The sequence below is a fragment of the Sinocyclocheilus rhinocerous genome, unplaced genomic scaffold, assembly GCF_001515625.1.
Source record: "Sinocyclocheilus rhinocerous isolate Xijiao unplaced genomic scaffold, SAMN03320098_v1.1 scaffold688, whole genome shotgun sequence".
NCBI classification, from domain to species: domain Eukaryota; kingdom Metazoa; phylum Chordata; class Actinopteri; order Cypriniformes; family Cyprinidae; genus Sinocyclocheilus; species Sinocyclocheilus rhinocerous.
The window spans coordinates 1,528,843-1,545,367 of record NW_015651641.1 but is presented as its reverse complement, the minus strand read 5'-3'; the positions used below and the strand labels follow the sequence as shown (position 1 = coordinate 1,545,367).

The 16,525-nt window shown below is 35.8% G+C and overlaps 1 protein-coding gene across 2 annotated transcripts in view; it reads left to right on the top strand.

Annotated features, from left to right (window-relative positions):
* The first annotated feature begins 557 nt into the window (after window positions 1-557).
* LOC107713335 (integrin, alpha 1) overlaps window positions 558-16,525 on the top strand; it is a 59,712-nt gene continuing 43,744 nt past the window's right edge. The window contains exons 1-3 of one of the 2 annotated variants that reach the window (XM_016518814.1): window positions 558-737; window positions 14,161-14,281; window positions 16,457-16,516. In XM_016518814.1, coding sequence (XP_016374300.1) covers window positions 695-737; window positions 14,161-14,281; window positions 16,457-16,516 — 224 coding nt within the window. In that variant the 5' untranslated portion in view covers window positions 558-694. The remainder of the gene's footprint in view (window positions 738-14,160; window positions 14,282-16,456; window positions 16,517-16,525) is intronic. The other variant, XM_016518815.1, reaches the window with a different exon arrangement.

The following is a 16,525-nucleotide window of genomic DNA, read 5'->3' as shown; positions in this document are numbered from 1 at the left end:
CAAATAATGACTAGTTTAGACCAGTTAATGACTAGTTTAGATCAGCTAATTACCAGGTTAGACCAGCTAATACTTAAAAATATACTTGAACTTTACTTAAGTATACTTACTAAAATAAACTTGAAGTATACTACTTTTTGGTAAGGGCAGGTAGGACCATCTTGGACCAGATAATGAATAGTTTAGTGAGAGTGACAGTGACCAGCTAGTGACCAGTTTAAACGAGCTAATGACCATCTTATCCCAGTTAATGACCAGTTTAGACCAGTCAAATATACACAATTATAATAATAATAAAAAAATAGTAATAAAATAAATAAATTATCATTATTGTTATTAGTAGTAATATTTTAATTATTTGTGTATACGTTTGTAAATGTGTACATACTGTATATAATGTTACTAATGCCTAAAACTCTGCTAGTACAGCAGAGTAGTTGAATGTGAATGAGTGAGAGTCCTCCCCTCAAACGCCAAGCTAAACCCTCCTTCACCGTCACTCCTCATGCTTTCAAAGACGCTTTGTAATGTCAGTCAAGTTGTAGTTCAGCCAGAAGGTGTGAGATCTGTAGACTTGCATTGGGACATTGACTTTGCGGAGGAAATCCCCTCTAGCTAACTCTGAGAGAGTCGGGCTGTCTGCGCTTCCAAGGGAAGGAGCCTCGTATCCAGGCTCTGACAGTGAACCGGGAAGATGCTTTCTGGAGTCGTTCATTTCACATTAGCAGCGCTTCTGGGTACGTTTTTCTTTTATTGTGTCTTATTTGGTCTGGTTTCGGTGTCTGTTATGATGTCAAAAACCTGTGTAGGTTATTTATTCGGTGCATGTCACTCTAGTAGGCTATATTCCATAGACCATACATGCATTATAATGCATTATTGATCCGGTGTTAAATCCACTTTGGCATAATGCGATATGTTGAGCTATTCTGAACACAAGTCATTGTTATTTATCTTCTCGTGGACTTACAGAACATTACTTAAGATCATATGTTTACGCGACGTAAAACGCGTTTTGCGCACCACACCATGTCCATGCTTGCACGGTGTGTAGATGTGTATAGGAAATGTTTCTCTTACAACGCACTTTTAGTCTTACATTTAGAGCAACATGGATATGTTTATCTGTCATTTCGTTACTGCTGTAAGGTGCACTCTATAATTGTTTGCTAAATAAAAAAAAAATGCGCACATGAAAAAATAAATAAATATTGAAATCATGTACAATCACATGACTCCAGATACACCAGTCTTCTAGAAAAATCTGTTTTATTCTACAGCTGGTATGTTAAGATCACATGATCTGCTGTGCCATGCAATTCAAGAAGTTACTAATTATTACAATAACAAAAATGTTGTTTTTACTTCATATAGCACTTTCAGCCAGAGGGTTAAACAAACTTCATACATCCAAGCCAGTAGGTATAAAGTACAAAACCACCAGCACAATTGAGATGAAGATGAGCCATCTAAACAAAAATAAAAACTTACTGAGGGCACCTCTAAATATAAATCAACATTTTGACTGTTGTCAGTGAAGCTTTTAAACTTTTAAAACACCTTTCATGTAAACCTTTAATTGAAGTTATTATATGGCAGTAGGAAGAGCACTTTTTTAAATAAAGAATAGCAATCAGTGTTCCCTCCCTGTCCTGACTCACATTAGGTGCAGGATCATCACACTGTCACTCCATCCATTTATTTATTTTTATTTTATTTTTATTTAGTCATTTAGCAGACGCTTTTATCCAAAAAATAATGATAAAGTAGTCATTGTAGATTATGATTATAATTATTATAAGATTGCTTGCAGTGGTGTTTTCTTGGATAAATACATACAATTGCATAAAACAGGTTTTTGTTTGTATTTATAGATTTTTTTTCTTTTTTACTATGTTAATAAATGGCACTGACTAGCAAATGCCTTAAATATCCCCTACATTTTTTCTACCAAAAAATTATTATTTTTATATATATTATTGTACTGTTTATATTTTACTATTATAGTATTTTTTTTAATATTTTAAACATATTGCTAATATTTTATGATTTTTTTAGACTAATAGATTGCTTACGTTAAAGTTCAGTCTGTGAATGTTGAGATTTTTTTCCATGGATAAATGGTGTGTCCAGTTTATCTCCAGGCTTTGATAGGAATGCATTCCTCCTGTGTGTGTGCTTTATGTACAAACGCATGCACTGTCTCAGATAAATAATGAATTCATTGAATGCTTAACAGATTCATAACAGCAGAACGGTTTGTGCACTCTGTCGCCTTTGAATTTAAAGGCATTTCACCCCAAAATGAAAATGTCATCATTTACTCACCCTCATTTTTTCTTTGCACTGTAGAACACAAACGAAGACATTTTGAAAAATTTCATGAAAGTACTCATGAAAGTAATTGGAGTCCAAAACAACGTTGTTTTGGACTCCACTGACTTTCACCGTATGGACAAAATGTCTCAGAATATCTTCTGTTATGCTCCACATTGAAACAATATGAAGTTGAGTAAATGATATTCCTTTAAGGCAACTTCAGCACAGACTCATTAAACTTGTTTCACTTCATTAAATTATTTGTTTTTATCCTGAGCATCTAATTTGGATGACTGTAGTTTCATTTCAGTCCTTTTCATCTAATTTAATAAAGTGAACCAAAAATAGAGTCATTAGGAGACGAATGGTCAATTGTAGAGCGAGACGGGCTGAAGTTAGCCGTTAGCCATCTGCCACTCCCCTCTCGCTGGCATGAAGAAGATCTCCACAGTTATAAATCAAGAGCACTTACTGGCAAGGGCTTCAAATCTCCCAGAAGACCTTGCTTTGAACTGTCTTCTTCCATACTTGGATACTTCAGATTGGCGAATGCATTCCATTACATGCAGACAAGCCCCAGTCCTCTCAATGGAAACGCTCTGACTCATAATTTTAGTAGAAGATGGTTGTAGACATGGTTCATGTACTGTATTTGTGCTGCTACAGTATGTTCCCTTAGAAAAATAATCTCCAGACCTGGCAAATTTGGAGTTGATGTATCATGGTAGGAGTTCAAGAGCAGGATGGTCATGGAAAATGTCATAGTGGCATCAATATGATTTGGCAAACCACTTACTTGTCTAAGAACTGGCACAGAATGGGCAGTTTGGTTTAAATGATCATAATAGACATAATTACTGCTTTGGTCAGCCTCCAATTTAAACAAGTACTCAACAAGCTACTGTGAAAACATTTACATTGAATATGATACATGACTACCATGCGATCTGGAAGGTTTCTCATAAATTGTTGTGATAAGGCGCGTTTTTTGCTATTATGACATGATCGCAGGAAGTATTCCGGATTCCAGGGTATTGTAAACATTCTTGCTAGCTGGGAAAACTGCTCCTGTCATCTGCTTTGTGCCAGCGGCTTTCAGATGCTGGAAAAGTTGGTTGTTTGGGCGAGTGAACCGGAGGCTGGCACATCCCTCGCTGGCGCTCTGATCCATCAGATACACCAGTGACTGAAGTTTCCATCCCATCTGCACATACTTAGCTTCCTTAGGTTCAAAAACTTCTCCAACTTTGATACAAGTGTCTACTTAGGAAAATCGTGTCCTTCGTTTCCAGTCACTTCGAAAACAAATGAGCTCATAGAATGACACAAGGTTTATTTATCCAGAATGTAACCAAAAAAACTGTATTTGAAACTATAGTTCACCTAAAAATAAAAATTCATCATTTACTCACCCTCCAAACCTGTATGAATTTCTTTTTTTTCTATGGAACACAAGCAACGATATTTTGAAGAATGAAGAACTGCTTTTGTCCATACAATGGAAGTCAGTGGGGTTCAAAACAACGCCGCATTGGACCGCATTGATTTTCATTGTATGGACAAAAAAATCTATTTTCTATTTGTTTAACGGAAGAAAGTCATAATGGTTTGGAACGGCAAAACACCCTCAGTAAATGATGACAATAGTGCACAAGAACTGAACTTTTGATAGGAAAGTGCATCTGACTGAAAAAGTTTTAAGATGGTTTCAGTTTCCTATGGAACAGTTTCTTGCACATTTGAAACAAACACTTGGGGTCTCATACCTGACTTAAAAAAAAGATGCACAGGAAGAAACACTTCTGAAACCGGAAGACCCATTGTTTGTTTTAGTACAGAGATCTGCTGATGCTTTTGCATGTCTTTGTAGGCAAACTACAGTAGAGCTCATTTTTTTGTCCTGCTTTCTGCTAGTGCAAATTTTGTGCACTTCACCGTTTTTCCTCAATTGATTAGACACATTTTAATAAAATCTAACACTTTTCTCAAAACTGTATCCACAAAATCAGAGCTGTAAAGTACAAACCTCAAATGTTTAGGGCAAAAATCTGTCAAAAACGTAGCTATCTTTGATATCAGTCAGACTTTGCCTTCAAAGACATCATACAGTAAAGCCGTCGTAGATGCACTGAACACTCATCACACTCAGATTTAATAAAAACAATATGACTATGGCCTCTTACTACAGTGAATGAGATTTTACAGAGCAGCCTTTAAACCTTGAAACATAATACTTCAGTAATCTACATAAATTATAGTGATTATTCTGGTAAATAGATGACTACAAAACTTTAAACAATTCCAGTTTGTTTTTTGTGTTTGCAGTACTGGCTAAATTAACCATCATTTGAGGAAAAGTAGCTTTGGAACTGGGAAAACTATACGTTTGGATGTGCATTAACGTCACAACTTGTAAAAACACATTTCAGAAACGAAACACCGTAAGTTATAGTTCCTAACCAAATATAACATTAGATAAAACAGTTCGTATGACAGATGTGTGATCGCATTTTTTCTGAATCAGCATCTGGATCAGGAAAGAATTTACTGTACTATATCGCTCTGATTTCTGTCGTACACTTTCCAGTTTACCACAGAAAAGTTTAACTGCAGCTGAACACATCAGGCACAAATGTTTGGGTGTTACATACCAGGAAGGAGCTAGGCGGTTAGAGGGTAGGAGGTGAAAAGTAAGAGGGATTTGTGATGTCAGCCGAAAAAAGGAAAGCCGCTTCAGAAGCGCTTGTTCTTGTTAAAGCAGCATTCCTCAAAATGAGCACCATTGTAATGAAACATTATAGGGGAAACCCCTGATCTCCCATAAAATGTTCAACATAACAAGCCAGACATTTAGAAGCTGCTAAAGAACATGACTCCAGGGGCACGACCCGCTGACCTCTCTCTCAAAGGCCATAAAGCTCACAGCACAGAAATGATGAGAGAACGGATACTTTACAGGTGCTATTTCATCTGTGTGTGTTTATGAGCTGGCTGGGATATTGTCAAATGCTATTTTGCATGCTTTGTTGTCACTAGGCCTTGCTTGTGGTTCGTGTTTTTATGCAAATGTAAACATTTGGTTTTCTTTTATGTTTTGATCATTTGCTACTTCTGATGTAAATGTCACCAGGGCTGTCTAGCTGGTTGACCATGTGTGGGGATTTTTAAGGTGTCTTTCTGCATACAGGTTACATTGTTACACCAGTAGTTGGTGACATGTCACTATGAGTGAGTCGCTGAATCATTCATTCAGTCGATTTGTTCAGAACTGCTGATTCATTCGGGAATGAAACAAGTATTGGCTGCATCCGAATATGCATACTTCTGTACTATATAGTAGGTGAAAAACATTGTGTGAGAAGAGTAGTTTGTCCAAATTCACAGTATTCATAAAACAGTAGGCGTAAAGTATCCAGATAACCTACTACCTCAGGCAAGATTCTGAAGTGTGCATCCATTAGGCCACAGAAGAGGATGTGTAAATGACAGTGAAGTTGCGCAACTAGGTCACATGACAATGACAATGCGACAAATGTAGTATGTCCGGATTTCGTTTATATTACACAAAACTTTTCCACGACATTCTAATTTATTGAGATGCACCTGTAGAACATCATTTTTAATGGTCGCAAATTAATTATTCAACAGAAGTACCTACTCCAACCGAGAGTCTGCCATTTTCAACACAGCCTCTGTTTTTATGAATGAATCACTGAATCATTCATTCAACCAATTTGTTTAATATCACTGATTCATTCAGTAATGAAACAAGAGACTCCCTTTATAAAAGAATCACTGAATCATTCACTCAACCAATTTGTACAAAATCACTGATTCATTCAGGAATGAAACAAGAGACTCTCTTTATAAAAGAATCACTGAATCATTGACTCAACCAATTTGTTCAAAATCACTGATTCGTTCAGTAATGAAACAAGAGACTCCCTTTATAAAAGAATCACTGAATCATTCACTCAACCAATTTGTTCAAAATCACTGATTCGTTCAGTAATGAAACAAGAGACTCTCTTTATAAAAGAATCACTGAATCGTTCACTCAACCAATTTGTTCAAAATCACTGATTCATTCAGTAATGAAACAAGAGACTGTCTTTATAAAAGAATCACTGAATCATTCATTCAATCAATTTCTTTAATATCACCGATTCATTCAGTAATGAAACAAGAGACTCTCTTTATAAAAGAATCACTGAATCATTCACTCAACCAATTTGTTCAAAATCACTGATTCGTTCAGTAATGAAACAAGAGACTGAATACACAAAATAATGTTCTTTTTAGCAGCATCATATGACCCCTTTAATGAAAGAGTAATTGAATCATTCACTCAACCAATTTGTTAAAAACCACTAATTTTTTAGAATGAAATTCCATACTTTTTGGAATGAAACATTGCTGCTGTGTTGCTCATTTTTGCAGAGGCTGTGTTTGTAAATGTTTTGTTTGACAGAACAAAAGCATAGTAACTGGAAATGTAGTGGCTAAAATGTAAGAAAATCAATATTAACTTCCTGTTTATTGAACTGTTGTATAAAAGACTGAATTCAGCTACTTATTCCCCAGTTACTTTTGTCTTTTAAATAACTTGACAAATTTTCAGTTTATATATATTTTTTAATATAAAGATACTTTGCTAAAATACAACTTATAGCGCTGTATTTAGTAGGAGGACATTGCAAGAGAAAGCTAAACAAAGCCTTTTTTATGTGTCATATGATTGAACTTCACAGGGTAATGCCCTAATATGATTGCATTATCTCCACTTTAGCAATACAACAAATAACATATCTCTACCAGACAGAAAAACTAAACTTTCAGACTACTAACAAGTTGACATGCTGCACAACAGCACACAGTTCTTGTTTTATCAGGTTTGTAAAATAGAAACTTTGTCATTTCTCTTGCCATATTAAAGATTTTTGCTACCTGTAGAATGATATCTGAAGCAAGATATGCATATATATCGTATATACAGATATATATTTTAAAGAAATGTCCATTTTCTGCCAGTACATAAAATATTGCAGTTTTTCCCCATCTCACCATAATGTTTAGCTTGAACTTTGCCCTCTACAGAGATCTAATCCCCAAACTCACATGAATCAAGTACCATCCGGGATCACTAAGCAAGCTTTGACTTAAACGGACACTCCAGCTGAGAGACATCAGCAGTCCATGTACATGATGGAGGACTGTTTTAATTTCAGCTGCATGTAAAACGGCAGTCCCAGGGAATGTTGGCACTCAGCGCTGCTCCAGGAAGTGAGCTGGAGAATGTCTGCTGCAGAGAATCGAACTCCCCTCCAGCGGGACAGGCAGAACAGCCTAACTGTTTCCAGAGCCGCACTTACACATGTGGCATTCTGTGATTAGCCACGGGGGATGTTTCGTTTTATTCTCATGCTGCAGATAGACAGCCTAACCTTTTCCTTTTGGAAGGAGGGCAGAGCTATTTATTTGACCTAATTTGCAATAATTGCTAAAACATCAATTTTATGGCTAATTATGCTTTCTGATTGGAGGGGGCCGTAGGATCTGAATGTCAGTGTCATGGATATGGGGAAAAATATACATAGTCAGACATTTGGAATAATTAAGATTTTTTATGTTTTTGAAAGAAGTCTCTTCTGCTCACCAAGGCTGCATTTATTTGATTAAAATACAGTAAATACAGTAATATTGTGAAATATTACTAGAATTTAAAAGATTTTTTCTATTTGAATATATTGTAAAATTTAATTTATTCTTGTGATACAAAGCTGAATTTCAGCATCATTACTCCAGTCTTCAGCGTCACATGATCCTTCAGAAATCATTAAAATATGGATAATATTGGTGCTCAATTATTATTATTAATAATAATAATACATTTTTCTTCTGCTTACTATTTTTGTGGAAACCATGATAAATTTTTTAGGATTCTTTTATGAATAGAAAATTTAAAATAAAACAGCATTTATTTGAAACTGAAATCTTTTGTAACATTATAAATGTCTGACTAATGACTGTTGAAAAATCAGCTTTGTCATCACAGGAATAAATTCAATTTTAAAATATATTCAAATAGAAAACAGGTCTTTTAAATTGTAATAATATTTTACTGTATTAATGTTTTTACTGTATTTTCTGATCAAATAAATGCAGCCTTGGTGAGCAGAAGAGACGTCTTTCAAAAACATTAAAACATCTTAATTATTCCAAACTTTTGATTTGCAATGTATATTTTTTATGCTAAATATATTGTGCCATTTTGAAAAAAAAATATTGTTTAAACCTTCAAATGCCAAAATGTATTACAAAATGGGGCAAACAAAACATTTCCAACCTTAAAATGCATTATGTATTTTTAAAATATATTTTGTACAAAATATGTAAGAAATGTAGGCAATTAAACATGCAGATATACAAATTTATATTAACATATTTAAAAATATATTGTTTTTTTTGTTTTTTTTTTTTTTTGTCGTCATAACATTAATAGTTCATGCTCAATTGTATTTACTAAACAAATGTATTTACATGTATTTACCTTTGTATTGGAAAGTGATACTCTGGCTATTATTTTTTTGGGTTGAAATGCAGGAAGTGACCCGCTTTGCCCCGCGCTGTGTATTTTTAATCTCAAAACATTTGTGTGTGATGCTTGAGCAAGTTTGGGTTGCTGGCCCATCTGTGCACCGTGTGGCTGCACACTTACGAAACTGTGTGGGAACGGCCGTTTTCGGGGAGTGTCTGGGTGTGTTTGCGTGTGAGTGTTTGTAGAAGGTGGGTGTTTGACAGAACATGATCGGGGTCTCTCCCCAGTTAGTGCGGAGGAAACTGGAATGAAAGCTTCTGGAATCAGCAGGGAGCATTATGTCATTCTGTGGGCGGACTTTTTCATGGCCAATAAATCTCTGGTCCTCCAGAGGACACATCTGAAGGCAGCATATCCAGGAACAGGATATTGGGGTTGTGTGGTGACTTCACTAAAGAGTGCTGCCACTTCTGGAAGCAGCACTTCAGTGCAAGACCTGTTTTATTTACTCATCACCTGCAGTACATCTTAACATGTACTGAAACATCTCTTTCTATGTGCAGATTTCATTCAGCGCTATATTTCTGGGCACTGTTGAATTTGAATAAAACTTGTGAATTGGGTGTAAGGCCTCAACTAATGTTTATTTTAATAATCAATTACTCTTTTATTTTATTTTCATTAAATAATTAAGGAAAAATCCCAAATTTGGTCTTCTGCATGTTTATCCACATTTCATTATATATATATATATATAATAGTAGTTCATCGCATAGCCAGTATTGATACTGCTCATAATGTTAATAGTTCTTTTTGTTCTATCTTGTCTTTTCAGTGCTCTTTTAATAACCCGAGGAAGTGTAGTGAAGTTCCTACACTGTGTGCGTGTCAGTACATGAATTCAGTCAGATACATCAGTCCCTTTAGCCAGAAAAGAAAGAACGCGACAAGGAGAGTGTGTGCAACAGGACACATTTACTTGATTAGCTTGAGATCTGCTTTGTCATGAAAGAGCATGTGTGAGCCAGACAAAGTCTCGACCCAGGCCTCGTTTCTCATAATCACGGAGCTCTCCCGCTGCCAAACGGCTGATTTAAAAGTCTTAGCACAGATAAATCCAACCCATTGCTGGTGTTGGATGACTAAATCTAACAGCTTAATACAATTAATCACATTTTGGCACTGTCACATGACACATGATCAAACCTAAGGGGAAAGACAGCATCGTTTAACATGCTTTGACCTTGTCTGCAGCGTAAGCGTGGAGCTCATCACTTTAAAGAGCTTGCAGAGTTCCAAAACGTGTTCCCCATTTTCTTCTTACATCTCCATGGATACCAAGGCTTTGCATCACAAACATTGGGGCGTGATGATATATTTTGATGATGTCAAGTCATCCAGCTATGCTAGCTTGGCAAGAAAACATGAAAAGTCATGCATGCTTTTTGGAACTTTGCAACACTTAGAAAACTCAAAGCATGCTCACAGCAATTCTTTAGTATTGTCTTCATGTGTTTTTTGTCCATCGGATGGAGACAGTGCTGCTTTGTGTTGGCTACAGATTTTTTTTCACACTGCATGCATGCGTAAAGGATGTCCTGTCTCATTCGTATGAACATGAACATCATTTGAAACTTTTAGCAGATGCTGAAGTGTGACTTGCAGGAAATGCTCTACACACATGTGAGACTGTCACAAGTCAATGTCAAGACGAATAAAAAACATTTTCTGAAGAAAGATATTGACCATTTTCTTTATAATCTAGAGCCTAAACAGAACCTTATATTATCTAAGTTGATTTCTGCATTGAATATGATGGGGAAAAAAGGACTGTGTATCATAAAATAATGGCAAGAAATGTGTTTCTATTGAGTTTTCTTCACAGGCTGCATGCAAAAGCAACATACGACATAGCCGATTCACAAACAAATGACTCTTCTTAGCTAGTTCTTTTTAGTAAATCAAAAGCAGTGTGACCAGGGTAGTTTGATTCACAACAAATGACTCTTATGAGTCAGTAATTTTTCATGAATCAAAAACATACAGCATGATCAGTGCAGTCTGATTTCCAAAACAAATGACTCATGTGAGCCAGTTCTTTTAATAAGTAGTCAACACGCTTTCATGACAATTTGTAAGTATTTTACATTTTGGCAAATTGCTGTTGAATTCATATTGTATAAATTTGCACGATCTCATTTGTATGTTTTTATATAATTTGCGTACACTCCATTGGTGGTTAGGTTTAGTTGTGGAACTTTTTCTAAAAATGTTATGTTTTTTGTATAAATCAAATCATACATTTTTTTATGTTTTTGTATAAATCAAATCATAAAATAGTTACATTTTCTCATGATATTGGGTTGTAAATAGTTACCAGTTGAAATCAGTCTGAAAAACCGAAATAAAAATTAATGAAAACTATATAGACATAAAAAACCTAGAACTACTAAAAATAACAAAAGGGCCTCTTTGGCTGGTGGCCATCTTGAATCACCTAATTGCGTTTGTATTTTCTCTGACATACTGTAGAGAGTTGAACTCAATCAAGTCGAGGGAATGGATGAAACATTCCCATTCACCATTAGCATGAATGCAGCAAAAATGATTGAACTCCAAAGTAAGTGCTTCTCTTTTCATGTATTCCCAAGGTCCTCAGAGTTATACGTGTCGGGGTGTTTGCATAAGTGCTGTGTGTGTGTGATTTGTAGCGTGTTTGCAGAGCACTAGCTCAGAGCGCGTCCTGCATTAAACCTTAGCAGGAAGTCTTGCTTTTTCAAACACCCGCTTTACTAAGAGAGGAGTCAGTTCTCCTGGTTTTTAGAGGATGGTGTGTGTCTGTGAGGAGACAGACGTGGTCGAGGAAGAAACCAGCTGTCCGGTTGCCTTTGGCCCTCCACGTCTTTGTTTACAGAGTCAATAGATTGCAGAGGAAATTCATTCTGTTTATCTAACTTGCAAATCCGACCCAAAACAGAACAGCCGCCCTTCAGGATGGGAATCATCCCATCTTTTTTGTCTATGTCTTCTGCCTCTGTCTTGTTTTTGTTGCTCTTCTTGCTTTTCCAAAACATGTTTGTTGTGTCTAAGATGACACATTTGTTGGACATTTGTTGTTAACAAACTTGCAAATCCTCAAGTATTCTTCAGCTTCACTGTTTTTCTTCAGCTTCTCCTTTGAGGATTTTGCAGCTTTTTCTTAAGATTCATCGTCATCTTCTTCAGCATCTTGTTCTCTTTCTTCTTCATTCAGCTTTCTCCTGTTATCATTCCTTGTCTTCTTGTTTTTCTTCAGTTTCTTCATTATGTTTTTCTTCAGCTTTGAGGTTTTTACAGCTTCTTCTGATTCATCATGATCATCATCATTTTCTTCTTTTTCAGTCCATTTCTTTCTCTTATCATTCTTTGTCTTCATCTTCATGTTGTTCTACTTCAGCTTCTTCTTTTTTTACTTTCTCCTTCTTTCTGTTCTTGTTTTTCCGAACACATAGATATTTGTTCTGTTGCACAAGTTCTTCTTTATTCTAAGATGACACATTTGTTGGACATTTGTTGTTAACAAACTTGCAAATCCTCAAGTATTCTTCAGCTTCACTGTTTTTCTTCAGCTTCTCCTTTGAGGATTTTGCAGCTTTTTCTTAAGATTCATCGTCATCTTCTTCAGCATCTTGTTCTCTTTCTTCTTCATTCAGCTTTCTCCTGTTATCATTCCTTGTCTTCTTGTTTTTCTTCAGTTTCTTCATTATGTTTTTCTTCAGCTTTGAGGTTTTTACAGCTTCTTCTGATTCATCATGATCATCATCATTTTCTTCTTTTTCAGTCCATTTCTTTCTCTTATCATTCTTTGTCTTCATCTTCATGTTGTTCTACTTCAGCTTCTTCTTTTTTTACTTTCTCCTTTCTGTTCTTGTTTTTCCGAACACAGATATTTGTTCTGTTGCACAAGTTCTTCTTTATATTCTTCTTAGTCATCTTCTTCAGTGTCTTTTTCACATTCTTCTTCTTCAGCTTCTTCTTTATCTTCTTCATCATTCTTCAGGTTCTTCCTGGCCTTCTTGAGCTTCAATAACTCCTTTTCAGCTCCTTCTGCATCATCATTTTCTTGAGCTTTACTTTTATCGGCTTCTTTTAAGCCTCAACTTCATCTTCAGATTGTTCTTAGTCTTCAGCTTCATTGTGTTCGTCAGCTTCTTCTCCACCTTGTAACGAATATGAACATGTTTTTTTCTTTTTCTGCATTTCTTCGTCTTTCATCTTCTTTTTCTTCTGCTAGTTTTTCAAAACACATTGGTTGTGTCTCGCCTGTCATAGTGGTGAATGCATAAATGGTCTTTGGTCTAGTCTTTCAGATGGTCACTCATCATGCACATCCCCTTAAAGTATAAGACTAAATGGAAAGCTGGTTTGGAGGCTTGGCTGGAAATCGTAATTACTTTTGAGTGGACATTCATACGAGGCATGCCCACAAGCATACACTGGCTCTCTGTTTCCTCATTGAGCCACGACTACATGTTCAACATTCATTAGCTCAGAACATGACTGTTATGGACAACAGACGTAAGGCGGCACAACTGGATTTCTGTCTCTCTGTTTTTTTGTATTCTCATCCAGGTCCAGCAATGTACTCAACACCACAGTGATTTGTTAATCTTCACAATTCCCTTCCAAATCCTGGAACTGAATAAATCATGACTGGAATTCCATTGCACACAACATGTGAAAAGACTCTCTGTGGCCTCTGCACAATGAAGCATTTAAACACTATATTTAGTCCTTCTTTTATATAAAGTACTTCATGAAGAGCACATTATCCAAGAGGTCAGGACGGCTACTACACATTGCTCTGTGAAATTATTTTGCCTACTATGCAAGTATCGCTCCCTGTAGGATTTGCATGTTTCATTCCCACACAGGGTATGAACAACTGTGACTATTTCTCTCTCTCTCTCTCTCTCTCTCTCTCTGTCTCTCTCCCAAAACAAAAATGGGAAATGGAAAATCTTTGTGTTTATTTATTGACTTAAATTATTATTCATTATAAATATTTAACAATTAAAAAACAACTAGCGAGTAATTTCATTAACTTTTTGTGTTCAATTCATCTTGTTTTGGCAAAGGATCAAATTAGGATTTGTCAGACTTCCAAACAGAGATTTCCGTAGTTATTGGTAAATACTAGCATTTACATTGGAAGCGTTTCTTTTATTGGACAAAATAACCCTTGGTTTTATGTAAAAGATAAAGTGAGATACATATTGTATGTTATGTTTATGTTGTCTTTTTATTATATCTTTTCTTGATAGCTCTGCTGCCATGGTTGGCATGTTTCAATGTGGACGAGAAGAACCAGATGTCATTCAGTGGACCAGTGGAGGACATGTTCGGATACACCGTCCAACAATTTGAGAACAGTGAGGGAAAGTGGTACGTTTCTATATTAAATCTAAAAATGCTTAGGTGTGCTATTCGTTTTGGTATTTACTGTGTATAAACTTTATATTTTTTAAGAACTTTTAGATTGGAAAGTTTGAAAATCTCCACTCGATGTACGTGATTAGAATGTTCGCTATTCAAAATCGGACATTGATGATGTCATTGTAATATTTGCATACTGAATTCTGATTGGTCATTGCTTTTTTTGCCTCTATTTACCATTTTGTACACTCAACCAAAACAATTCACATGCTTGAGTGTTTTGATGCATTCATTTTCTACATCATAATAAATGATATACTCAGAACCGTCCCAAAATAATGCTAGAATTGTCACTGTAAACCTACGAGCAACACTGATGTAGTCTGCTTTTGTAACAGCTTGTTTTTTCTTTCAATAAAGTCATCAAGCTAATGTACTAAGGCCTGTCAACTCCATTAAGAATATAAATAAATAAATGGAAAGGACTCCCTATACTGTATGAAACAGTTCCCCTCAGCAAAAGCTGTAGTCTCTTAAAAACTGGTCCAGCTGCACGTTTTGGCACTGCTTGTAATGGTTGACCCTCTACTTCCAGATAAAAACCTCAGCTGGTGTGAAATCCCCAAGACAGCTTTACATAAACCTCTCACAGGTGGCCTAAACTGACTTGTAAACCTTGCCAATGACCTGTTCAGTATAGTTAGGCGATTTGACAGACATGATCTGGATGGGTTTTAGAGAGTTTTTTTGAGGATCACAAAAACAGCGAAACAGCAAAAATTGTTTAATTCAAAGCTTTAAAAAAAATCATTCATACATTCTTTGAAGCATCAAAATGCCATTCAATCATATTTCTATCAGAAGTTAGCTTTACTGACATTATGTGCAAGTTGGTATTAGATTTAAAAAAAAATTTTATTTAAACAGTTTTTGTTAACTACTAATAAGGGGACAAGACTTAAATTGACTTCTCATGTCACCCCAAACCTCAGTGATTGGATTTCTTCCCTATTTCTTTTGTCCAAAAGAAGATATTTTGCAGAATGTTCTCGCTGCTCTTTTCCATACAATGAGTGTGAATGGGGGCGGAAGGTGTTGAGCGTCAAAAATGACATAAAGCATCATAAAATTATCCTAGAAGTATGTAAAATGTATGTAAAATCATGTAAAATGTACAATGTTTCTTGAATGTTTAATGGCCACATGGATGGAAGTGTCTTCATGCATCATATTTCAATGTATATGACAACAAACAAGATTTTAAAGTTACGGTGGATGAGAACATAAATTCTAGCTTGTTTCTCACACAAAGTTCTCGTATGACTTCAGAAGACTTGAATTAGTCATGTGGATAAACTTCATGCTGCTTTTTGGTGCCATTTTGGCATTTTTTGAACTTCCTGCAACTTCCAACCGCATTCACTTTCATTGTATGGAAAAGAGCAGCCAGGACATTTTGCAGTATTTCTCCTTTTGTGTTCCACAGGCATAAACACAGGTTTGGAATGACATGAAGTTTATTAAAATTAATTTAATTAATTCATTAATTTTTATATATATATATATATATATATATATATTGTTTGTAGACTTCGGAGGTCACTGGTGTTCAAAGTTGTAACCAGGGAAGATTTTGTGGGCTCACAGTTGTATCCACTGCTGTGTCAAGGCCCATTTGTGCACAGGAATGTTAATGACTTGAGTTGTTTACGTGCTTACACAAGGATGTCTACTTTTAGCACTGTTGTCAAAAAACGGAATTAGAAATCTGAGGAACTTGGCGAATATTCTTTATTCAGCTAAGTGCACTCAGGTGTAGCACAGAACAAAATGAAACGTAAACAACCTTTTACACTCATCTCACTAAAAAGTGCATAAATCACTGTGAGGTTCAAGGGTAAAACATCATATACGTCAATATCATACTCAAACTCTCTAACAGTTATTATGCCGAAAAAAAAGAAACTCTTTTCTCCCCATAGTTCTGACATCTCACATATGTTCCATTTTACTGTAATATTTAAAAATAAGCATGTGCATATTTATGTTATGCTTTTTCTTTCCCACTGGAAAACTGGCGAATCAATCAACTGCACTTTGGCTCAGCGTGCTTCCACTTTCTCACAAAGCCCAAGGGTTTTTTTGCGGTCAGGGATAAATGAGCCCACTCTCTACTTCCTGCAGGGTTCTGATTGGTTCTCCTCTGACTGGACAGCCGGCTAAACGGACCGGAGACGTCTACAGGTGCCCCGT